We start from the raw sequence: 26,091 nt of genomic DNA on the forward strand, positions 1-26,091 counted from the left end.
TGAAATAAGTAACTAAAAATTCCGAAATTACTCCACATAGAGTCCCTTCGATAGTTCAGAACTCAAACTAGGAAGTGTATCAAGATCATTTCTTCCAAGACTACTCTGATTCCTGAATTATCATTTTAGGAGTGTTTATTTTATGCTGCCACCGTCCAATATTCTACAACCTAGCTAGATATTTTAACTATGTATAAAATATTCTCCAATATTTTGGAAGGATACAAAAAAAAAACAGAAAATAGATAGAATGAATTCCTTTTTGTAAATTTACACTTGTTGACTAGTTTCATTTCTCTTCACTTTGATTATTCACTCTGGTTCACATTGGTTGATTATTTTTACCTCTATTATTCCATGCTTCAAATACAGAAGTGATTTATTATATTATTTCGATGCATGAGAAATCGCCTTTATGGATTTGGTACATGAGGTTAGAGATATTAGTTTAGAAATAAAACTAGTCAATAATATTATTGGTATTCTGGAAACGAGCTGGGTATAAAATCATGATTAATATAACGGCACCATTTTCTTGGAAGTCATAAGCTTTATACTCAACAAGATATAGAGACATCTCCGTTTCATGGGGTGTCATTAAAATACACTCTCAAGTCAAATATGGTCAGAGTGAAGAATCGTGTCTTGTAATTTTCGTCTTGAGACTCTCCTTCAACATATTAATAGGATTACGATTCTGTTTTATTGCTTTGAGATAATTAAGTGGGAACCATAGTTTTAATACAGATGGGAACGAGTCATTTATAGGTACAATAAGTATGTGAGTGTGTACATGAGTGTAAGTACAAACTAGGATGAGCTTAGCTCAGGCGTGCTTGGACTTTGCTCGTAAAAGTAAGATCTACGTGTACATGAAGCCCTAAGAACAGAACTATATTCTGTGATTCTGTGGTCCTGAGTAGTTTCTACATCAATATTAGCATCTTCTATATCAGTATGCATCATCATGATCATGATCATCATCATTATCATCACCATCATTAACAACATCATCGTCATCAACAGCTCCATAACATTTCCTCAGTATTCAAGTTTGTTTGTGACTTTCACCATAAAACACGTGTTTCTATATGTGGCAAAGCGAAGTGACTGTTGCTGGACAAGCGTGCAAGCCAGTCGTGCAGACGAATGAACTGTCTTGGAAATAAGTCGAATTCCGAGAAAGAGTTAGTTGTGTTTGGAGTGTAAAAGTGTCACTCAAGTCAGTAAAAATACTTCATTACGTTGAAACAAAGTTTAAAATTATGCAATGTGTTGGAATGTTAGCGACATTTTTTTAAGAATCCTTATGGAACTCCAAGATATGCATATGAAAAAACGGGTTAATGTGAAGGATTTGACAGGTTGAAGGCACGATCATTTATATCGATGAATGATTTTTACTGAAAAACAAAATACAGTATAAATGATCCATGGAAATGTTGCGGAAACACTGAGGAGATTTTTCATGACTATTATTACAGCTTGTGTAAGAAACAAAAGTTTGAGTGAGATCAAGTAGGACGGATCACTCAACATCAAATGAGATTATGAGTGAGATTTGAGCTCCATAGCATAGTGCATACGATAAAAAAATTCTTTCAAGGTATAAGGTATAAAATAATTCACTTTCGAAAATAAAAACTCCCAAAAGTCATATACTATTCCCCCATATTACTTCCAATAATGATAATGAGTCATTGCAGATCTCACAAGGAACTGTGCTGCTTTTTAAAACTGGATATTGGACGCTTTCAAAGCTCTCGATGACTGAAAACTCAATAGAAATGAGAGCCTGACATCAATTTACCAATTTCAATTTAAGCCCTGAAGAACGACTAGCTTTGTGAATTTCCCAGCTCATGCAAACAGCACAGCCGAGTTTCATCATCTCTTCAGCAAACTGTTGGCAATTTCTTTCCAGATTCTTCTCTCGGAGAGAAGCTGATGGGCGAAATAAATGAATAAGTAAATAAGAAAATACAGGCGAATAATGGGAGGGAGAAAATGAGAAAAAAGAGGGAAGGAAAGACTAACTGACATCTGCAGTGAACAGCTACACAAAGACGAATCCCCTCCTGCATTGGTACTGCAGTAGTAGGTAAGTGATTGTGGGGGTGTAACAAGGAGGGTGTTACGGCGGAGTGTGCCAAGATCAAGGAGAGAAGAATTAATCCCTGTAGGAGGAGGGTAGGGGGTGCGAGAAAGCATCGGCCTAAGACACAGTAAGCGAAAAGTGTCTGCAGATCAAGCCTGACGGTAAGGCTGGGGATGAAAGCCGGACTAAAAGATGAAGAAGGAGAAAAAGAAGAAGAATAAGTCGAAGGATATTACGTGATTACAAACAATAACACCCTTCCCCACCACTGTTGTTTCTTACTACTTGTTCTTCAAAGGGAATAATTTAACATCCCCAAGTATAACGCTCACACCTAATCTCGTTACTGTGTCCTATCATTGATTGCATTTCGAAAATTGCTTCCATCGCGAGCAGCAAAGCAGCAAGCGTCACACTCTCAAACGCATTCTGCGTCGTGCCTCTGTGTACGACAGTCGAGTATTATAAACCTCTAATCATCTCTTATATACCTTGCCATCCCCGTCTCATCTCGGCACCGATATAATACACTCCAATTCACCTTTGTCGTTCCTAGTAGCGCATTTCTCATCTGCTATAATACAAATGGATGATGCCTCTTGTTATGGCGGTATAGCTCCTTGTTTCAGCAGTATAGCTCCGACGATCATTAATATCTTGTTTGTTCAAACGGAGACAGCTCCTGAGATTGCTTTCTTGACACAAATAGCAGCACGGACTTGAGGATAACTGAGGATATATGCTTATAGATACTGTACTTTAACACTATAGGTGGCTTATGATCCACTATAACACTGAAACTCAGTAGTAGAAATCAATCTGGAAATTGATTTGAGAGCTACAGGATATTTATATTTGAATACTGGGTGGAATCACACTGAAATCGAAAATACGAAAACTAAAAATTACCGGAGAGGACGAAAAATGAAATTCCACATTGATAGATGAGATTAGGTTATACTGTATATCATGGCATCATAGATACTGGCTTTCTTCAAGAAATTACATAACCTCCACCATGGAGATATCTATCACGAACACTATGAAGCTATCTATCACGTTCCATATCGCAACGGAGGCCTTATTGATAATTCTGTTTATAAGTAAGAATCACATATTAATGTATGAACTGTATGTCCTCATATATCACTGTATGAACTGATCACAATAATGTACACTACCAATAATGAATCTATCCTACTCGACCAATAAATATTTTAATAAATTTGAATTTTCAATAAAAGAGTAGAAAAGGGAGTGAATGAACTAGTAATATTTAAAACAGTGATTAACAGTCATCTTATCCTATTAGGCCCACGTCAAGTAATTGATAATGCTGAAATCTCTACTAAATAACAATAAAAACATTTGTCATCCTGTCAATAGCTATCAGTATCCAATTTATGGAAGATTACAGTTTCTTGACTGGACTAATCGAGTTTATAATGTTATTAAAGCTGAGAAAATCGTAAAGACTAGAGAGTGGAGGTTTAGGATACAATTGATGCTATATCATAGTAGTTAAAAAGTTTGAGCACTAATTGGTTTCAGCGATTTTGTTTGGAATAAAGATTCAGTTTTGAACTAATACGTCTTTCTCACTTTTTTGAAGGAAGATTGAGCTGGAAAATAAGAGTGAAATGACGTTTTCTATTCCACCATATTTCAAGCGAATTTCATAATTAAATTAGTCCAATACTTTCCTTTCACAGGTTTGAATCATGGATTTGACAAATGGGAGCGTATTATAACATCAAAACCATAATTGATACTCAGAGACTTTCATTATTTGCATTTGATACAGTAGGTTCTCACATTCAGTAGGCCAAATATCCACTATGAAAGTATATATATATATCTAGTTCAAAAATTGAGATAATAGTAAACGTCATCACAATCTGTTATCGCTCATGAATTCCAGCTCAGAATAAGCTGGATATCTTGATCACTATCTTTCTTATTTATGATTCTCACAGCTTTGCATATCAGAGCTGGCCCAATTACAATAATCAATATTTGAATAACAGTTAAACTGAATCATGATATAGTTTGAGGCTGTTACGCAATATAAATAACTTTATAGAATGCAATGAGGACTTTCATAACTAAACTAGTGAGAGAAAACTGTCTACATAAAACAGTATAACTGGCGGTCCAAATGGTAGATTAATTTAATCTCAGTTTAATTATGCTTGTTTAGGGAGTTTGAATGCATTCATAGTGAGAGAAAAACACTGAGTGGCGATAGAGCAATAGCTGAAAGCAAATGAATTTGACTAGCCAGTCTCATTTATAGATCATTTTCTCTAATTCATATTTTGACGTTTCTTTTGAATTTTGAAAACCGTACCAATATTTTTCCCGGTCATATTCTTAGTCCAAAAAAGTACCGCTGATATTCTTCTCAAGTAATACGTCATAATTTCCTCAACGATAATTTTTTCTCAACCAGTCTATTCTACTATTCATTTGATTCTCAAATGAGCAACATTCCAACAAATTTCAAAACTACTTTGCGATTTCCTCATCTTTCTGTCTAATTCTTCTTACTGCCCATTTAATTCACCAATGAGAATCGAATAAACAGAAATTTTGACCTCTTCATATCTTCACAATCCAGCATCCTCAACAATCTTCGCTTAGAACTTCTTTTCCAATTATTCAACTTAACGAGGTTTCCATTAAGCTGGCAGCCGTGAGAAGTGTTTGATGTGTCAAATTGAAATCGAGCGGCACCCTCTATTGGCAAACTGTCGACTACTATGCACTCTACTCCTGTTTACAAGAAACAAATCCGCTTTTTGGTACTTTTCAATCACTCTCTCGATTACTTCCTCTCCTTCTTGGTCATTCAAATGTTCCCCCTCTCTCACTGAATTACCCCTCTCTTACGTTTCTACGTTACCTTCTCAAAATGCATCTTCTTTATCTCTCTATCGGTTTTCTCTTAAATGTCTCTCTCCTACACACACCCTCATCTTATTATATTTATTTCCTCAAAAGCTTCTCCTCAACAATCACAGCGTCCTCTCTCACTTATTCAGCACTGTTTTCTCTCTCTTTTTTGTTTCATTTATTTTTCTTTTGCACACTTTATCGTATTTCCTAAGCCAGTAATTTCTGTCCCTTTCTCTCATCCTTTATCCTCTATCACTTCCTTTCTCCGTCTCTTCATCAATCACTCTCCCAGCTCACACACACTCAATCAAAGGACACAAGCCGGGAGAACGATTAAAGAGACGTAAACAAGACGCGAGTGTTTAGTGAGCCAAGTGCCTCCTCAGCCTCTGTGGGAGGTCGAGAGGTCACCCCTTCTCCTCCTTCCCTTATTTCCCCTCTATCACTATCCTCCCCTCACCTACCTATCCCCTCCTTTAACACGTCGGCGACAATGATTCGGTGATTGAGTCATCATTCACTCAATAGGGGTGGGCAAATGGTTACTTTCACACTTCTATTCTGGTTCTACTTTCCTTCGATCACACGTCTTCTAACAGCTTCCTCTTCACACATTTCCAGCAATGTGTGATCTCTGATAGTATGTCATCTTTGCAACACTTCTAGCTATGTAATTTATCGCTCCAGTTGATTTTTTTCAATGCTCGAAATAGTTCTTTAATATTCCTCTGCAATATTTTTTATACTTGTGGAATGAATTTGAAGCTTGATGAATCGTGAATCAATCTCAAATCGAATGAATATGATCGAAATTATATTTTGAAAGATAACAGCGCATCAAATCATTTATAATTATAAAAATGAATGTCTCTCTTGTAATGGTCAAGTACATCAATTATTGTGAATTGAATTTGGTAAAAATGGAAGAAATCTCCAGTTCAAATCCATGATGAAAACCAATGACGAAAATCCAAAGAACTGCCGGTAGTAAGCTGATTGGGAATTGGCAAACAAGCTATAACAGTGTTATCAAGTGATCGATTATTAATATCATGATGATTCATATAATTATCATGATAATCACATTGAATTTGAAACACAACTTTCCAAATATCTGCCCTTGAATCGCATACTGTGGTATATAGTACTAATACTATTATACTATTAGCTACAAATATTGTATACTATTTCAATATTTATTTCCTTCCAAAATACTGTAAATGAATTGTAAAGGATTGTATCTGCTTACGGACAGGCTAATACTCCTCATTGTACATCATATGTCTCTTATCAAATCATTAAAGCATTGAACTACTTCAATCTGCTCATAAATAGACTGCTATTTTTATTGTAATTCATGTGTTTCTTGACAAAATACTGAAGCAATAATTCACTGTACTTGAAGATTGAAGATTCCCACACCAAGTAGCTCCCGTAATGAGAAAATCTAGATGCAAATAGGGTGGCGACAGAACTAACGAATTCCAATAACGAGAGGGATGTTTCAAATGACACGTTACGCCGGGCCAGCGAAAGGGTGCTATGTAAATAGATGTAAATAGCAAAGATAATAGTGAGCCTATTCACTTCGACGCCAGAGTTGATGAATAATTCACGTGGTATCATTCATTCATTCAGCGTCATTCAAGTCCAGTGGCATCAGCAGTAGCAATCAGGGGTGATGTGTTGCAACTCCTCCAAGCTAAATCTTACACCCGATTAGGCGGAATCATTTCGATCAGCTCTTTTCAATAAATGAAGCCAGCGAACTGTGAAATACTCTGCTGGTGTTCGTCGAATGTTATCAATAGCGGTATCTAGCTTCAAATTATCCCTGTATGATAATCAAAGTTGAAGACAGGATGGATAACATATCTAACGAACGTTATCAATAGCGGTATTCAGCTTCAAATTATCCCTGTATGATAATCAAAGTTGAATACAACAAGGATAACATATCTACAGCATTCTGTTTCACATGTACATGATATAATTCGAGGGAGTAGGATTGAGATTTGAAATCTTCTATATGTTGTCACGGAATGTTGAAGAGATGAGGTGTTGGTGTCTTGTTATTTAAGTAAGGTGTTGAAATTGACGATTATGTTGTTCAGTTTAATATTATCAATCATAATAATATCTCATAAGGTCACAACAGAATACTTTTAATAAATAACTGAATACCTTCTTATAATGCTTTCCACAAAATAACTGAGTAAAATGATGAAGGAATGTCAATCATAATTTTCTATTGTGAATCAAATCTCAAAATACCTCAGTTTACATCTATGTCTACTCACATCTTGTTATCTTCTCAATACAGTTCTTCTCTTCATCATTATTTTTTTCAATATTTTAATAATTTTCAGAGAACTTATTACGTAGTCCAGTTTCTTCTGGCAACTTGAGAGACTTGACGCTTGTATGCAACTAATAAAAATACATATAAGAATGAACACAATCTTCCACTGCACATCAACTTGAATTTGAGTCGAGGCTTGAAGAGGAGTGACTCTTTTACGAGCTTTGATGCTTGCGTGCTACCATGTGGTGATTGCTGCGGTAGTCAAACTCAGCTATCCATGCGTCAAATTTTCGCCGACAGTTGAGAGAGCATCTAGTTTTCAGCAGTTGCTCTTATTCTTGTTTCTATTCTTTTCCATGTGACTTGCCATTTTGTCGTCTTTCATGTATTTATTAGCCTTTTCCAAACTATTCGTCTCCACATAATTATTCCTGCATCCATATATTTTCTCCCGTCACATTGTCTCTTCACATGTCTTGTTTCCCTTTGATTTCTTCCCAGTTTTCTTTTGATATATTTTGTTTTTGTCCTATTCTCACGTTTCTTCGTCTTCGTCGTCTTCTTCTTCTTCTCCTTCATTCCACTTTTCTTCTTTTTACTACTCATCAACTTTTTCTCGAATCAAAGTATTATTCTTCTCCCCCCACACTTCTCCCCCTACACTTCTCATCCTGTATTATGATTATTATTTGCCTATATTCTCTTTTTTCTTTCTTCTTGTGTTTTCATCACCCTTTCATACTTCTTCATCTTACATTATATTTACTTTCTCCTTGAATTCTAACATTCTTATCTCTCTCTCCTGTTACTTCATCTTTCCTTCTCATCCCATGTTTTTTCTAATCAACGTATTATTCTTCTCCCCTACACTTCTCATCCTCCTCCAACTTGTCGTTCTCCTCCTTCACCCCATTCACTTCCTTATTTACCACCTAATCCTCTTACTTACTTACTTCTGCATGTATTTCTACTCCTTTATCTTCGCCTCCATTCCTTCTCCACACATGTCATCTTGTCCTCTTTCTCTTTCTACTTTTTCTGCTTCTTCTGCCTCTCATCCTTCTTCTCCTTTCCACTTCTCTTCCTCCTCATCCTTTTCCTCATTCTTCTCCATGCCATCCTTCGACTTCTCCTCCTTTTTTTAATTCCGTATTCTCTCCCTCTTCTTCTTCTATTTTCATTTTTGTTATCGGTCATCCCACCCGGGAGATGTAACCGCACGACTGTCAGTCCGGTGTGCAGTCCGACTGTTGAACGCATGTAACCAATTATCGTGTTACAAGTATGTGGCATAATACGAGTTGCGTTTCGAGCTCGTGTAGCATGAAGAAGGCTCACGAAATACTGTTCAAGATACGACCATTAGTGGCAATCCACCTCCTCTCCTCCTCCCTCTCATCACACACTCACTCTTCCTCTCTCTCTCACCTCCATCCCTTCAACTCGTATAATACTTTAAGCATCGCCAGTGGTTACTCACCACAAGCATCGCCTGGGAAAGCAGCTTGCTCAAAGGCGTATTAGGTTTCAATATGTGCTTGTGTGCGCGCATTTATGCGATATTATCCCCCTTGTGCAACGAATTAATACGCTGTTTTATGCGTCAATTATTCATAACACGCAAACTGTTTAATTACCGGCGAAAATAACTGATATGGAGCTCGGCTTTTGGATTAGAATAGATCGTTTCCAGGTATAACATGATACTAAGTAACATGGACTGATCTGCCTGAGATAGAAGCTTTGTGTATTCCACTTGAGAGCATCTGATGAGAATGAAGTTCTCTGTAAAACATGTATCAAACACAGTCATGAGGTTCTGATCAGGATGAAGTTTTGTGTAATGAATATTGTAAAGCCCAGACATTAACATTCATTCACATGGAATGGAATAATATAGGGTTTTACTTTAAGGACTTCCTAACTGTGACAACTGATTGAAGCCGTCTAGATGGAGCTACAGGTCTTGCCAAATTACCATAAAAATAAATAGAAATAAAAATAAAAATCTTAGTACCCTTTTTTTGAATTATTTATAGTGTTCAACAGCAAGTGCGAATGATGGAATTGTTTCATCAGAATAAATAATTGCTATGTGCAAACGATGGTTCAAGAGCTTCGGTCATTTTACGGTCGCAATAATAAATGATTGTCCTTCCAAGAGAACTATTCCCTATGTGGTAGCTGAATAACAAATTTGTAAAAACTGGTTCAACATACCCGCACGATAACGGATCGCAAGGCCAAGAACATAGCGACAATATCCTTCAAGACAACAAAATAAGATTCATTCACAACTAGATTGATTAAAAATATCAATCCAAAACTAATTGGATGCGCGACATTTTCACCAGTTTGACATTAGTTTCCAGTAAATAGGCCACGTCAAAAGGCCGTTGTTGGAGGATTCAAACACCCACCCTCTATTATAACGAGGGACGTGAAGGGTTGGAAAGTTGCTAATGAATTAGTTCAGGAAGAACTCCTCCATGCAACAGTGTATTCTAAACGACTGGAGAGCGGTTGGTCGATTCTTCAACTTTTAATTGCTGCCTTTAGAAAATAAGTGGTGTGCGAACTATATGATGAGAGCGGAGATGGCACCGAAAGGGAAACAATGCCTAACTACAACGCGTCTTACTTAATCGATATTGACACGCTAAAACATGTACGTCGCCTCCCCCCACCGTGCAGCAGCCAGTCCCATTGACACTTAACTGGCGCGCTTTGCTCCTCCTAAGCAGCAATTCAATGTGAAGCATCAAGTCCCCCCTCCCTTGACTTGCAACCCCATTTACATTCGTAAACGATGAGGTTTTATCACCCCCAACTTGTTAGTCGATGTTTTGTCATCAGGCTTTTCTGCTTTAGGCGATTCAGTTATAGCGAGTTTCACTTTGAAATGTCTGCGTTGGTTGAATGGGGAACATTCATGTTATTTACAGGGAATAATGACAGTATGAAGTGAATCTCCGCGGCAACAAGTACTACTTATCGTTGTCAGCGTCATTTGGCTCTTGTAGTTGTCAGTGGAAGTGTTCAAAGTGACAAGTTTATTTCTAATTTATGAACAATACTTCTCATCCACCAATGACTATCGAGTTTCATTTATGTTACCTACCTGAAAATGAATAATTGTCAGCTGAATAATTATGATACAAGATGTCGGTCTCCTCTCTTAAACTAGTTACTCACGGTTCAAGTTCATCAATCTGAACATAAAGTACAATCCTGCTTGAAACCTCACCTGAAATCATAAACACATTCACTGTCAATCAGAGTTGGATGTGTCAAACATAAATACATCATGTCACAAATTACGATAAACACGAATATCCCATCAAGTTGGGATGAATTGTTTGTGAGAATTGCTTGATGCTCAATGCATCACGGATTATATGATCAAAAACATATAAATCAAAAGACTCATATTGGAATAACGTTTCCTGATAGGTATGGTAATGAACACCCATGACTTTGAGAAAGTAAACGTATGAAAGATGTTAATGATAGATTAGTTAACTTATAATAACTTTATGATGTTATTAGAGTCGTATTATATCTGTATATTTTACAGTCTTGTTGTGAACAATCTCTCACACCTTCTTCTGGGTATCCGTGGTTAAATGGCTCATAAAAGCAGACCTTAATCACCTTTGACTTCTCCCAGCAGTAATAATATAATTGCATTTGCAATAACGGTTGAAAAACTGCAGAATTTATGTTGGCCCAAGCAATTGGATAACCAACATGAGGGCTCGAACAACATGCACGTCAGGGTGAGAAGTTGAGGTTTCATTACAATACACTATCACTAACAATAGCATACCGAGAGTATAAGCCTACAGCTGGAGTTGGTGAGAATATATTGTGTTTATCCGATAACAAATTCAATAGTTCCCTTCAAAATTAATACAGAAAGTACCTAGTTCTCTAATTATTGAAACCTTAAATTCAGTTTTGTCCTGACAGTAACCATAGTCAGTATTTTCTATAAGCTTATAAACATCGTCTCTATCCTGTCTTGCTTCTTCTTTGTATACTCTACTCTCGTCACCACTCCTGTTACTGTTTCTCCCTAATCTATATTTATGTTTCATTCTTTTTTCTCTATTCTTCCCTCACTTTTTCAACACTTTTCTCTCTATTCTCGAACCGAGTCTAACAGCTGAGATAATGCAAGTTGCATTTCTAATTATGAGTTCGAATTACCTGCCCTTTCATCCCCTCCCATTTTTCTATTTCCTATTTGCCTTGTTCCCTGATATTTCACCATTTATTTATTTTCGTCTTCTTTTCTCCTCTTCTTCTTCTTCTTCTTAAGGCAGCTATTCTTCGTCCTCTCCTTTTATCATGCTATAATTTTCTCCTGTCTCTTTTCCCATCTCTCTTTTTTTTGTTTCTACCTACTCTACTAAGAATTATTGTATTGGAGGATTGAAATTGTAGGAGATGGCCGGCTGCGCCCTAACTTCGCCCTCTAAGGTTTTTTAATAAAGGTTTAATCAATCAATCAATTAATCCTCATTTTCTCCAATTCTTCCTCTCCTTATTATTCACTTTTCTTCCTTAGTTCATCTTCCCTTGAAACAAATATCACAGCTGAACCAATCCTACAGTCTAAACTGCCTAACTCTTATTTCCAGCCAACCTTTCCCATCGCATCCCATCCCACCGACAACTCAATTACAGCAGCGAATCGATCACAGAAACAATGCAGCAGCAGCAAGCAGCTTTGTTGCGTCGTCCGGGGTGTTCACTCAACTCGCTTTGAGCCCAAGTGTCGGGCTTGATTGGGCGGCTGCTAAGGACTAAAGGAGCCGCGGAAGGATTGGCTCAATTTGTCATTGGCGGGTGATGATCGGCCAGGTGTCCGTCCCGCCGTCCGTCCGTCTCGGCCGCTGATGACTCCATCAGTCACGGCCTTCTCAATCGATTTCACGCCGCGTCCTGTCCTCTTAGACACCGGATCCCTCATCATCAACCACCCTGTATATCACCGGTGATAAACTGGAGCCCACTGATGAAGCTCTCAGCGTTTTTTCGGCCGGCTCATTATTAATAACCTCAACGCATCTGGCATGTTTCCCAACTAATAAAAAAGCGGTGAGAAAGTGAGAACGATTTGTTTCAAGTATGACACCTACTCTCTTTACTGCTAGCCGCTCGCTGCAACTGAATGAGATGGGATATCAGTTGGGTGAGGTGGGGTGCGGAGTTGAAGGAATAACAAAGTACCTATTCTGGATATACAAGATCGCTTAGAACTCATACAACGTTGTACTTGGAATTTACAACTAGAAGGCCACGCTGCACTGCTGTCATACCAAGTGGAGTCGCAATAACAGATGAATTTATGATGTCCAGGTACAAACTGTCTTCAAAATATCACTACATTTATCACCAATCTTTCTATAATATTTCATCAATTTCTTAGCATAGGCTATTGATTAATCTATGAAACTGATAGACCTGGAAATCAATTACTATCGTCGTCATATTTCAAGTATTTGGTCGAAAGTACCTGTTCCAACTAGAAACATCTACTCCTATTTGTGGCTTTTTGAACAACTACACCATTAAGTTGTACAAATTATCTCCCTCTCCAATAATTATTATATCTTAATTTGAATTTGATTTCTTCCTGGTAAGATGAAAAATAGACTGCTGGAGTATTATGTGTTTGATAGTTGAGCTTTAAATGAACTATAGGCTAAAGCTCAGTTTAGTGGATGATCTTGCAAAAGTTACAGCATGATGAATGAAAAAATAATTATTTCGTTGAGGTATAATCTAAGGTGATGAATGATTTAAAAAATCTTCTTCCTCAATACATTTGATTTATTTCTACAAGTACCGAATCAGATCATTAGCATTGATTGGGAAAGAATCAACAGGTAGGCTAATCTGTTTCTTCCCGGAATATTAGTGAAAATTCCAAATAGGCAATAGTATCTTAAGTCACAAGGACGGGAAGGGGCCTTTTGCAGGCGAGAATGATGTTTCTAGTCGAGGCGTTAGCCGATACTAGAATTTCATTCGAGCACTGCAAAAGATATTCACGTCCAAGTAACTTACACTATTTTTTGTCATAATAATCTAGAAAAGGATAATTGAGAAGCAGGAAACATTACTTGCTTGTGCTGACATTACTACATGCATTCTATAAACATAACCTAGTTTACAAGTTTCGAAACAGAAATGTCTAGATTTTAGTTGACAAAACTTCCACCTGGAGCGCTAAAAGGCGGTTTTTGTACCAGTTTACCGGCTTGATTTCATGGAAGTAAAACAGCTGAAATTGAATGACTATGACAAAAATACATAAAACGTCTAAATCTAAAAAAATCTTAAATAATATTTATTGTATTATAGATTCAATTCAAATCTGATGTTTTGATCCTTCACAGTTGATGGGGGAGAGAACCATTCTTGAATGGCAAAATTCATTTCTTCTGGGACAAACATCCCTCACGGCAGAACTAAACATGTTTCCACTCTACTTACGCACTCTATATCGGCAACTAATAAGCTAGCATTGTCTAATGCGACCCCTCCAAATTGCATGGGGTGGCCGGCATTGTTCTCAACACAAAAGCGCACGTATGTTTGTACAGACGAGATAAGCTCTTTGACAACAGTTCTTTTCACACTGCAATACCTTCCATCCGATTACTGTAGCTGAGTCGTTATAATTTCAAAAATCTCACAAACAATAATATAAATTGTAATGTGGTTATTATCTAATTATTTGTTGAAAAATATGGAGTTATTTATACACCTGTTGTAGGGCTTTTCTCTTTGATATCATAATCGGATTCAACCTGTACTATAGTGATGAAAGATTTTAAACAAATCAATATTCATTCCTTCTCTCTTTACACTATATAAATAGGATTTATCTTTTTAGTTATTGTTAACAAGTTGCATCTCTCAATTCTCTGGATGTACCTTAATTTGGCTGATTCATCGTGAAGGATCATCACTGTGTAAAGATAAAGGCAAGTTGAATAAACGTTTTAATGTTGTCAAAATCACTTATTCAGCAAATAGTTTTATGTACCAATTTCGGTTGTAAACAATCTCTAGCAAACGTTTCTCATGACCATATTTGAGATACTTAAGCCTGTCTTGTCTTGGCCTATGGCAGTAGACCTCAACCTTCATTGGTCAACTGTTGATGGCCAATCGTAGGGCTTCACCCTATAATATATTCTGATGCACAATTTTGAAAGTTTTAGCTCATTAAAGATTGATAATGGTGGTAAGTATCTCGAATTGTTTTGATAAATAAGTGGTTTTAACAATATGTAGTTGTTTCCAACCTCATAATATACCTACCACAGAATCACCTTCGAAACAAAACATAATGAAAAAGGCGAGTAAACATAGTTTTTTGACGTTTCTTCTCTCTATAGTGAGAATACAATACGTACAATAAGATTTCGTTTCAACGGTAGAACGCTGTTATATTGTACGGTAATCGTGCATTAGACTCAAGTGACCATTTTCTTTCAAAAATACCTCTTGACAAAAATAATTCATTGAAACGAGCGTGATATAAGATATGAGATGTCAGGGCTCTACAGTATATTTCTTGTGATATTTCAGAGAGTTTGAATGATTTTCGATGTCAGGCCTGATTTTGTTGAATTCGGATAAATTGAGCAGTGTCCCTGGCCTCTAAACATGCAGCGGTCGACAAAAGACTTGAAAAGAGCGTTGTGATAGCCTGAAGTCGGACCCTTCTATCCGAATCTCAGTCCTAATTTGAAAATCGATATAAGTACGCCGAGTGAGCGGGTGAGGGAGTGCAAAAATTGTATTCCATTCTGAGAATCGAATTACGTGATCTAAACAGTTCTTTCTCGTCCCCTTTTATCCCTAGAGCCCCTTTCCCTTAACTCGCCTCTTCCCTCCACCCCCGCCCCTAGGGGGCTCAAATATAACAATTTCTTTTTCATTCGTTACGGCTGGCTGGCTGACAAAAGACAATCTGGCCACAACAAAGCTATTTCGGCTCGGCAGGCCTATTACACAGGCTTATGAGTTATTCTGTCTTGCAGCAGCAGCACAATGTCATATTTGTCGTCTCTTCTTGTGTGCTGCAAAAAGGGAAATTCCCTCAGTATAGTCAGGATTTTCGCTCCTACTGACATGACACGTGTACAGAGACCCTCACTCCTCATCATCTAACTGTAACAATCACAATGACCTGAAAAATGGGAATTAAATAATATTGGAATGATTTAAACTGGTTACAGTGAATCTTATGATAATTGAAGGAAGCTGATTTGTGTGTAATATTATGGGAGATATATTAATTTTGATTCGATTTGAACCGTGAATTGAATTTATTCTTTGTACTTTATATTCTTCGTAGGCTAATTGAAAAGAAGCACGGCTTTCCAAACGCAGTTTCAATAATTTATTCCATCCCATTAAAAATTGTTATTCTTGAAACTTTTGGGATGATGATTATTCCTAATGTAATGTGTAAACTGAATACACTAATAAAATAACACGATAATTGTAGAGTTTATTAATTTACGAATTACCAAATAATGCATTCGCCAAACCAACGTATTCACTTGAAACCCAAATAAAAGTTATCCAGCCTGAGCTGGGAGAAGTAAGCGCCCGTCACCAATTTGCGCATAACACAAATTATTCTTCCTCCGCTCACTAGGTACAACAGCAAACATCAGATAACAACTTTTAATGAGTTTATGTCGCTGAAACTTTACCGACTGCGGCTCCTTTGCTACTTCCGGCTCGTTTCTACGTCGCTTAACTACTCCACAGAGAATATTAACGCTAAAGTTGTATACTGTAAATAGATATAGGAAGAGGTAGAGGTGGAGAAGGTTTTTGACTTGCTGAAGTTGGTAGAAGGCCTACGCTTCCATGCAGGCATCTTGAACCCTCTACCTCTTGACTCTCTCACTCTCTCTTCTACTCGTTCTCCACCCTCTTCCTCTTCTTCGTCATCTTTTATTCTTTCTCTCTTCATCATCCCTCCTCGGTAGTCTATCTATCACTTGTTACCGTGCTCACAACGAACTCTCATAACAACGCATAGCAATTCAATCAAGTACCATTAGAACGATGTTAAGCTCAACTTCACGCTCCGCGCTTCAAACGAATGAGGTGGGGAGAGTGAGGGCGCATACCCTCATGCTCGAGATCCGACTTGACTTGGAAATGGTATCGTTCCTTGATGATTTTTAGCAGTGGATTCAGGTTTCTGCTAATGAATTGTACGTTTTTGTGACGATATTAATGAATAATTTTTTGGATGAATCAATAATGGATCAGCCAGGTAGAATTATGTGATAGAAATCCATATTGAAAAAACGCGTCTTGATTGAATATCAAGCCGTTTCCACTTAACATACAAAATCACATTCACAACAACATGGAATGCTTAAAAGTTGAATGCTTTGTTGAAGCGAAGAAGTATTTCAATTTTTTATAAAAACGTTCAACCAAATCATTCAATATATCTTGTATCCTTGAAGTTTGCTGTTGTAGCCCTAGATGAATTACACTCATATCCAAATAGACAAATGATAACTGAATCCTGAAGGGACCAAATGATCAAACCGAATGATAGCGGCAAGATTTATTTGATGTGATAGACTTCGTGACATATCAATCAGTAACCATGCCTCAAATAAATTATTATCAGTTGAATATTGATTACTCAATCGATGCTCCAATTCCTTCATCAGTTTGCGCGAATCATTGAGTTGTATTGATATTGCTCTGATTGATTTGTCCTTTCTGATGAATTGACAAGTGTGAAGCCATCAAGGAAAATGGAATCACTGTTACATGATTCAAATTCATTTGTCATATTTTTATCTTGTTATTGAACTAAGTTTCCGAAAAGAACCTCTCCTTCTAATTTTTGAAATTGAATAGGAAGAGACAAAGCTTGATTGTCTTTAACAATATTATTTGAAAGTTGAAATCCGTTTTTTGATAAGCAATTATACTCTCTATTTTTCTGTCTCATTCTACCGAAATGCATTTTAGTCCTTCTCTAGTAGCTTTCTCTTTTACTCTCTGATTATCAAAATTGTTCTCTTCTTTTACTTGGTCTTCACTCGTCATCTATCGAAGTTTTGAAATTCATTTGAAGTAAGCTTATTGCTTTGCTACCGACTATTTGAAATTTTGTAGAGCCAGTTTTTATACTTTAGCAGTAAAAATTCAAGATGTAGTCAATTTCTAAGTTTTTCCTTTTTAAATGTATTTTTTTTTTTGTATTTCAGTGGTATCCTCAACTTTTATTAATATTTTCTTTTCTACTCAGTTATATTTCTTTTTTTATTATTTTTATTTTATTTTACTATGAGAAGAAATAGCATAAAACTAGATTGAGGATTGTTATCGAGACTCGAAAATTTAATATACTTTACCGTAACTGTTCATTGGAGATGTTTATTAGACAGAACGACTTGGCTAGGCCGATCGATAACAGGTTACAGATAGAGAAACAGTTATGAAAATTGTGGAGATGTTTGGTTTTTGAGAATTCATTGGTTAGCTAACTTAGATAACAGAAACTGAGTTTGCGGGTATATTAATACGAATAATTTCAATTACACTCATCTTGTATTCTAGTTTCATCTTAGTAAAAATGATGATTTTATTGCAATGATGATATATTACATATTAGTAATTCAATAAATCTCTAAATTGAATTCTCTAAAACATTCAACTAATTTGTGAGTAACAGCATAAAATTCTATCATTCTTCTCAATTTGTAATTGTCATTACAAAACATTCTTGAGATATGTATCAAAAGAATGGATATAGATAGTTCCTCACAATGTACAATCATAAATATTTGAGAAATTTGATTGTCTTCTTCACTAAAATCAATGCATAGTTAGCTTCTTGTACTCATATCAAGAACTCAATTATCTTGTATCAATAGGACAAAGATCTGTTCCGAATTCTAGTTCTTATTGGAATTGAAGTTGAAAAGCTGACTACTAATTTCTTATACAGTATTCAGAGTGACCTCACAAAATTATTAAGGTTGATGAAGTAATCTTTATTAGTGAATTAGTAAATTATTATGCAAGTTGATAATTTGACAATTATTGAATTTTTATGAATTAAGATCGCTAGTTGCTCCATCTTAAGAGTGGTAGTGAGTTTTTCTGAAATGTACTATCCCTTCTTTTGATTGTAGGACTGGAAGCGATTGTATGTGGGATGAATATTATTCTGACTCAATCGATTCCCAAGATTTGGTTGTTGATATGAAATTGGAAGGAATCGAATCTTGAACAAATTAGGAAATAATGTCCAGTTCTACAGAGTGATCACAAAGAATAATTTCGGAGTCAACCCTGAGAATACTCTATCGATATCAATCAATGGTTGAAGTTATGTTGTCAAGAAACAACAAAATAACGAAAACTAGGTAGCAGCCGAAATAAATCGTTACCAATCTACTGAAGAGATATCGACCAAGATGGTTCCCCTTCCTCCCACCACCGTGCCACACGGTTCCTTGGACGGATAAATCTCAATCTCGTAATGAATGCTAATCAAACTTGATTTGATATGATAATTGGCCAGCCAACCTTCCCTCCTAGACCCCCTTCTATAACGAAATTCGCCTCATGTAACGACAATTATATCCACGAAATGCTTCTATCCCTTTCTATTATTCTCAATCCTCTCTCCCACTCACCCTACTCCTTCTCTTTATTAGCTCACCTTACTTTTCAATCTGATTCCTCATCTTCCTCATTTTCTCTCTTTCTTCATCATACACTTCCTTTCTATTCCGTTACATTTCTCAAAATTGCTTCTCTTTATATCCCTCAATGTTCATCGTCACTCTACTTACTCCTTCATTTCAACAAATCTTTGTCCTTTTCTATTTCCAGGTCGGCACGACATTTCTTATCCCCAAATTGTTCAATCTTTTCTTTTTTGTCATCGTCCATTCCATCGTTCCACCTCTTTAGACATTATTCCCTCTTCAGAAAATATTTGTTCCCAAACCAAGCTTATTTATCACACATAGTACACTCTTCAACTTACAAAGCCTAAAATTCATTCCCAAAACCATTAATTATTCAACTATTCAACTGAGAATACCGAATCAAATTCTCTCTAGGCGCCGCTTGAAAAATCTTAATTCATATAATTATAGTAAGAACCATGACAAATCAACTATCGATTCCAATTTGTTCCGAATGGTTCTAATAGTTTCCAGTATCCGTTTATTATTTGTCAAGTGATTATCTAAAAAGTGTAGCAAATTATCTGTAAACAAATTAAGTAAACGTATTACCGATTAGGCAAACAAGTGGTGTCGTCTGTGATGTTTTTCATCTGAACTGCAATTATCAATGTTTACCAATTTTTCACCCTTCTAACTAATTATCGGCTTCAAATGGAAGAATACCATACGCTCTTTCATATAGATAGGTTGTTTAGTATTGGTATGACTGTTTTATGCTGAACATTCTTGTATGAGTTTTACATTTAACTACATTTTCAAAAACTCTTAAGAGTTTTATTAATGCTCTGTATTTCAATACAAGCAATATTACATTTGAGATAACTGGAAGATGACAATGTCACATAGATTAATTAACAATTTTAGGGCTGTTTTAAACCGCTGAGAAGTTATTCCGAAATTACACATGGATTATTGCATTTGTTCTATTTGAGTTTCAGAATTGATATCAGATAACAGTTATATGAGTTACTTTCCCACTTCACAGAAATAATGAAATATACTTTAACAGAATTGAAAATACATTTGCAACAAGTAAGCAGAAATCATGATTAAAAATTCAGAAATTAGACTCAAGGATAATTTCTGTCATATTCTTTTGCTAAACATTCTTGTATTTTCTAATTAGGCTATTTCGAAGCAAACTATCGGCAGTGTAGCTGAGCAAAATAATGTTATTCTATAATGAATTCTCATAATAATCCATTCAATAATTTTTGCTTGGCAATCGCCTTATTTAGACAAATATCTCCACAGCAATCACTAATCATCAAGAATTCAGAAAGAACTGCGCAATGGAAAATACCGGAGAGAATATTAGCCTAACTATGATACGATAGCAGCCAAAAAACTTGAATTATCTGGAATCTTGAAGCCGCAAGCTATTCTTATAGCAAGATGTATCTTATTGAGGCTATTAAAAGCTGTTAACAATATCAATATAACAATATTTCCAAACTTATCCGATCTTATTTGTTCGTTAATTGTTGCCTTGAATTACTGGATGATTTTCATCAGGTCTATTTCAATTTATTGAAACTATTTTTGTAGAAGATCTCTCACCAAGTGGGATATGTGGACACAACATTAAAGATCTACTTTATAGCTCATCCTAATTGATAATGTTGTATCCTTCCTGGACAGATGGAATTAGGAATAGGTTTGAATGTATGAGATGTAGACTTGAGCTACTATTTTCATCTCCTTTATTTAATGTCAATGTCACTAAATGGAATTTAAACTATGCAAGTACTGTTTTTCGTGCTAACCTCACTGACAAATTTTAATTTATTCATATTTATGTTTGACGTAGTCTAGATTTATCAGCTATTTGCATACTAGCTAGACACATTTTATGGTGAAAAAATCTTACTGAGGTACAAAATTAATTATTTGACGAATCAGCTACCTGATTGCACTTAACAATTCCACAATTCATTGCACACATTAAACAGTGAATAATAAATCTACAGTCATTGGGAATCCTGCTGATATGGTGACATTGGATCAATGATCAGTGACTAAGATATGTACTATTATAACAGATATCATACCATAATAATGTGGCACCATTTATATTGTGAAACCAAGCTAATTAACCCATGTGGCCAAATCAGTACAATCTATGTGATATCTTCGATAATCTACTATTAGCACCGAATAATTTGTAAGACAGTGTATTATAGTATACCATATACTATGCTTAAATAGAAACTAATTATTTTCCAACTGAACATACTAGTCTAAGTAGTCGATTGGTGGGATGAATCATTTTCCAATTTTCTCGATGAATTATTGATCCAGAATCAATAAATAATTGTTCAAGTAATTTCACTTTCAAGACTATGTTAACAGTCGATATGATACGGAATGGATTGCATTGCTGAATTCCTCTATGCCAACAATGCGAATAAAAATAGTTGGGGAACTCCATGATGACTGTATTATCATGATAGAAGCACGCAGAATACACATATGGCCAGCTATTATTAGGCAGTAACATGTGATATGCAACTAGAAAATCAAAAGTCGTATTGTAGCCTACTAAAGTTTTCTAGACTTTCTACTAGAATGAATCCAGAATATTTGAAGGACTAGGCTTACATAAACTCGATGATCGATGATAGGACAGGACATCAGTAGATAATCTGATGGAGCATTATGTGAGATTGAATAATATATACATTAATTAACTTATCACTAGTTGAGGGAATTGTGATAACTAATCATTGATAGGCTAGATTTGACTGGGGAATTGAAATTAACATGAGAAGTGCTCACTCTAAAAATCATTAAGGGAGCAGCTCTCAATTTATTCGAAGTTCAATATCTATCCTATATTTTGACACAAATATTCGATATATTCAACAAATAGTCTACATTTATTCTCATTTTCATAGCCACAGATACCAAACGCTGTTTTAGTTGATCTCCACTATAACATGGAGAATATATTGATTTATAATATTATAACATATGAGAATGATATTGTATGTATTAATGTATAAATAAATATACATTTCAAAGTTCACTGTTCAATATCACCTAGTGAAATACTGAATATTATATTTATTTGCACTTCAAAGTAGATTTTGATTTACGTTTTTATTAAATTCATAAAATTGGAATAACAACTGACAAACGACAAGAACGATTATGTTTTATGATTATTGAATAGACCCATATTCTCAAGACATAAACAAGGGGAAGAACGCATTTTTCCATAAACCACGGATGGTAGATAGATAAACTATTGCTATTAGACTATTGATCTTATTACTTTTCTCAATATAACACACTGCAATCCACGGAAAAACTATAAGATTCGAACTTCATTTTACAATAATTTAGCTATGCCAGATTAAATATCAAAAAATGGGAAGACAATGTACAGTATATTAATTTGTAGTTATAATGACAATACGCTTAGTAGTAGTAGAATTACCGGGTCTTATAATATTTTAGAATTTTATTCTTGTCAGTTGTTGACAAAATAAGCTAATCTGTAAGTTAGGTCTTTGCTACTTCACTATCACTATCTAATCGTACTATCAATAAGATTGATTTCCCCCACACCTCATAAAGATTGATCTCGCAAGATTGATCTGCAGTACAATCACTGTATAATATCATGAATTAAAGTCTCCTTCATATAGGAAAATCCTATTCCTGTTCCAGATATTCTCATATACAGTTTAGTGAATGACTTTTTTAATAATTTCAGGCCTATTGCTCTATCTATATCTTGAGAATTCATATACTTTCTTAATTCCGAATAATATAGAAATGTTTAGGTTTTATTAAATTCGATTCTACCACATTACAAGAAGTATAAGAACAAGGAGTGTTCACAGAACAGAAGATCACAGTTCATAAAATAGGCTCATAAACCATTTTTTCCTGTACCTTACTCATATCATGTCAAGTTCAGTTAAATAAAGGCATACGTATGTGCAACCTTATTAAGATATAAGCGGTTGGTTTGTTTGATCCATGAATGATTTTTCCACATCATCACATAAATATCGATTTACAGTTTGCCAATATTATGTAGAATTTGGATCTTTTTTGAAAGGTTAGGGATCGATCGGGAGTATAGAACATCTGAGAAGGGAAAAATACGTAACTGAGTAAGAAAAGGTGCTTCAAGTCTGTTATCAACTTGAAAATGAAATTAATAGTAAAAATAAAATTCAGTTCTACAAGCCTGCACCATAGGGTTAAATCAAATCTGAAAAATATACTACTTATTCAATCGTCTGTAATGACATTATTCTGCATCAGGTCTTGTAAATAAATGAAATACTCCCCAGTATTGTTGGATAATAAATACATCTTGCAAGTATGCTGCTCCACTAAGCTTCTTTACCTATTTATCTTCGGATTTTTTGAAAAAGGTTTTGAACGAATGTTGAGGTTGGCCATTCCTCGTTATAATTCCATTCAATAAATTTTTTCCTGAATTTATTCATTGTTATAAGCAATATTCCTGGATTTTAAAGTAAACGCTGTAATTAAATTACTAGGCTTCGAGACGTTTTTCCATAAAAACATTTTTTTAACATTTTGGGCCATTCTTTCTTAATACTGACATTGCATACATTGCATAGAGCCTTTCTCATCACTCCAGAAACCAAATTAATCAGATCCAAGACCTGACGAAATAATATTCTGAGATTCTGATAATTTTATCTTCAAAAATCACGACTTAAGTTCCTATTGCAGTGATATCAAAATAGTTTCTTATTAAACCACAATCATACAATCATGAGAATTTAGATAAAACTTTGCATCTCTGTTGAATATATCACCAACTTTGAGTGAAGACTGACAGCAACTAAAATATTGTAGAATGTTTGTATTTGATAGATATTCTCCTAAACATTAAGCACTCCAAAAGTAATAGAATATTTTCATTTTTCAAAACAAACGTTTTAAACGTTTAGGGTACCCAAAAACAAGCGGTACCCTTTGTGACTCTGTTAACATTTTATCTATTGATTTACTTATCAAAAAATCTTATTTGAAAAATGAATATCCACTTCATAAACACTGCCTTGTCAAGGAACAGACCAAAGAACATTTACAGATACTCACTTCACATACTTAAGTTACTGGTAGCCTGATAAGAATCTCTTAGGATAAAATTGATAGTGATATTCGTTTGGAAGATTTATGACTTTCTGGAGATTGTTTTGATGATATCAATGAATGTTCATTGATGTAGAAACTACGCTTATTATGACAAGTATTTTTGTTATGAGATTGAGAAACAGATTTGATGCGATTATTTTTTTCCTGGTTGCTGGTTCTGAATTGATACTACTTATCTGATGTGAATTTGAATATGAGCATAACCCTATTTGTACTTCATTAGTTCTAGTAGTGAATATGAACATAACCTTATTCGACCGAATGCTAGTTGCAGTTGGAATGAATGGTCAATTGAGTACATCCCTTGAAATCCCATTTCTCACTTTCATAGATACTTCCTAAGCTAACTGCACTTTATATAAGTTACTGGAATTGGACGTATAATTTAGTCCAACCTTTCCAAATCCCATATTCCACATCATGAGCTAATTGACAGTTTTCACACATAATTTTTATGGCCTATTTAGTACAGGCCTTTAAAACTGATGATTCAAACTTTAACTATTTATTAAATTTATCAGTTTCTTGATAGTTGTGACACAACCACAACCATTTCATAGGCTAATTTGGTTACCCTCTTCATACTATTACCCCAAATCCCACCTCATTATCGACTTCATAAATTGATATTTGTGTTTGATGATTGATGACTGACCTGTTTTTAGCGGCAGCGGCCCTATCCCGTTGCCGGCGGTTCTTGAACCAGTTGCCGACCTGCGTGGGCGTGAGGCCCGTCGCCTGAGCCAACTCACGCTTCTTGGTCGGGTTCGGATAGGGATCCTGCAGGTACCACTCACGCAGCAAACTCCGCGTCCGCTCCTTGAAGCAGTGCGTCTTCTGCTCGCCGTCCCAGATAGTCCGCGGCAGCGGGAACTTCTTCCGCACCCGATACTTGTCCACCGGACCTAGGGGTCTGCCGCGCAGTTTCTCCGCTTCCTGATAGTGGGCTTCCAACCACATGGCTTGCAGCTTGCCGTGAGAGTCTTTGGTGAACTTGTGCTGCTCCAGGATGGCATACATTTCGCGGTAGTTGCCTGAGTGGAAGGAAACGATGGCTCTCGCGCGGAGGACAGCTTCGTTCTTGTTGAGTTCGCCGATGTTGGGGTGAGCCACGGGCAGGCTCCACAGGAACCTCGCTAACCTTTCAATGTCTCCACTTTCCTCGAGGGTCTCGCAAACAGCTGCTACCTGCGATACGGTGAAGTTGAGGGTAGGTAACGCGAACACAGGACTGGGTACTACCAGCCGAGGCGAAAGCGCCATGCTCGGCTCACGCTCGCTCAGCATCACCACGCGCCTCTCTCTACGACCAACGACTAAAGACTAGCCAGCACCCTGGGCCAGATGCCCAAACAGGCCACGCCCCCCTGCAGCCCCGCCTCCAGGGGCGTTGTCATGGCGACGGCCAATCGGGGCGCGGCTCGACGCTTACCGGATAGGTTTCAGCCCAGACAGTGAGCCGCTATGGATCTGCGACTGAGATTCACTGGCAGATCGCGGTCTGAGGGTGGTGAGGAGTGAGGCACAAACAACAACCTAGCTCCTTTCCTCTGTGGCGGGGGGTGGCGGGAAGCATGACTACAGCAGCAACTGTACACCATTAAAACGCTACTTTCCTTCCAAACCATCAAATTATTCTCTCGTCTCCGTTCGTCCGTCCTTCGTCAACGTCTACGTAGGCCTACATCTACAACTTCTACCCACTTCCATCCATAATACCACTCTCCGCTCCTCTACTCTGCGACATCATACCGATATTTAATCGCCTCTTCCTCCACTCACTCTTGCACCACCTTCATTTCATGAAGCTTATTTCTCCATCTCATTCTTTGTTAAGCACTCATTCTCACACGCAATATCTC

General features: G+C 36.3%; 1 protein-coding gene across 1 annotated transcript in view; it reads right to left on the minus strand.

Moving 5' to 3' along the window:
* The window catches only part of LOC111051792 (homeobox protein SIX6), a 67,578-nt gene extending 41,729 nt beyond the window's left edge, over positions 1-25,849 (minus strand). The window contains exon 1 of the mRNA XM_022338351.2: positions 24,885-25,849. Within this exon, the coding sequence (XP_022194043.1) occupies positions 24,885-25,516 (632 nt within the window). The 5' untranslated portion in view covers positions 25,517-25,849. The remainder of the gene's footprint in view (positions 1-24,884) is intronic.
* Positions 25,850-26,091: the final 242 nt, after the last annotated feature.

This window comes from Nilaparvata lugens, chromosome 7 (assembly GCF_014356525.2).
Source record: "Nilaparvata lugens isolate BPH chromosome 7, ASM1435652v1, whole genome shotgun sequence".
Classification (NCBI taxonomy): Eukaryota; Metazoa; Arthropoda; class Insecta; order Hemiptera; family Delphacidae; genus Nilaparvata; species Nilaparvata lugens.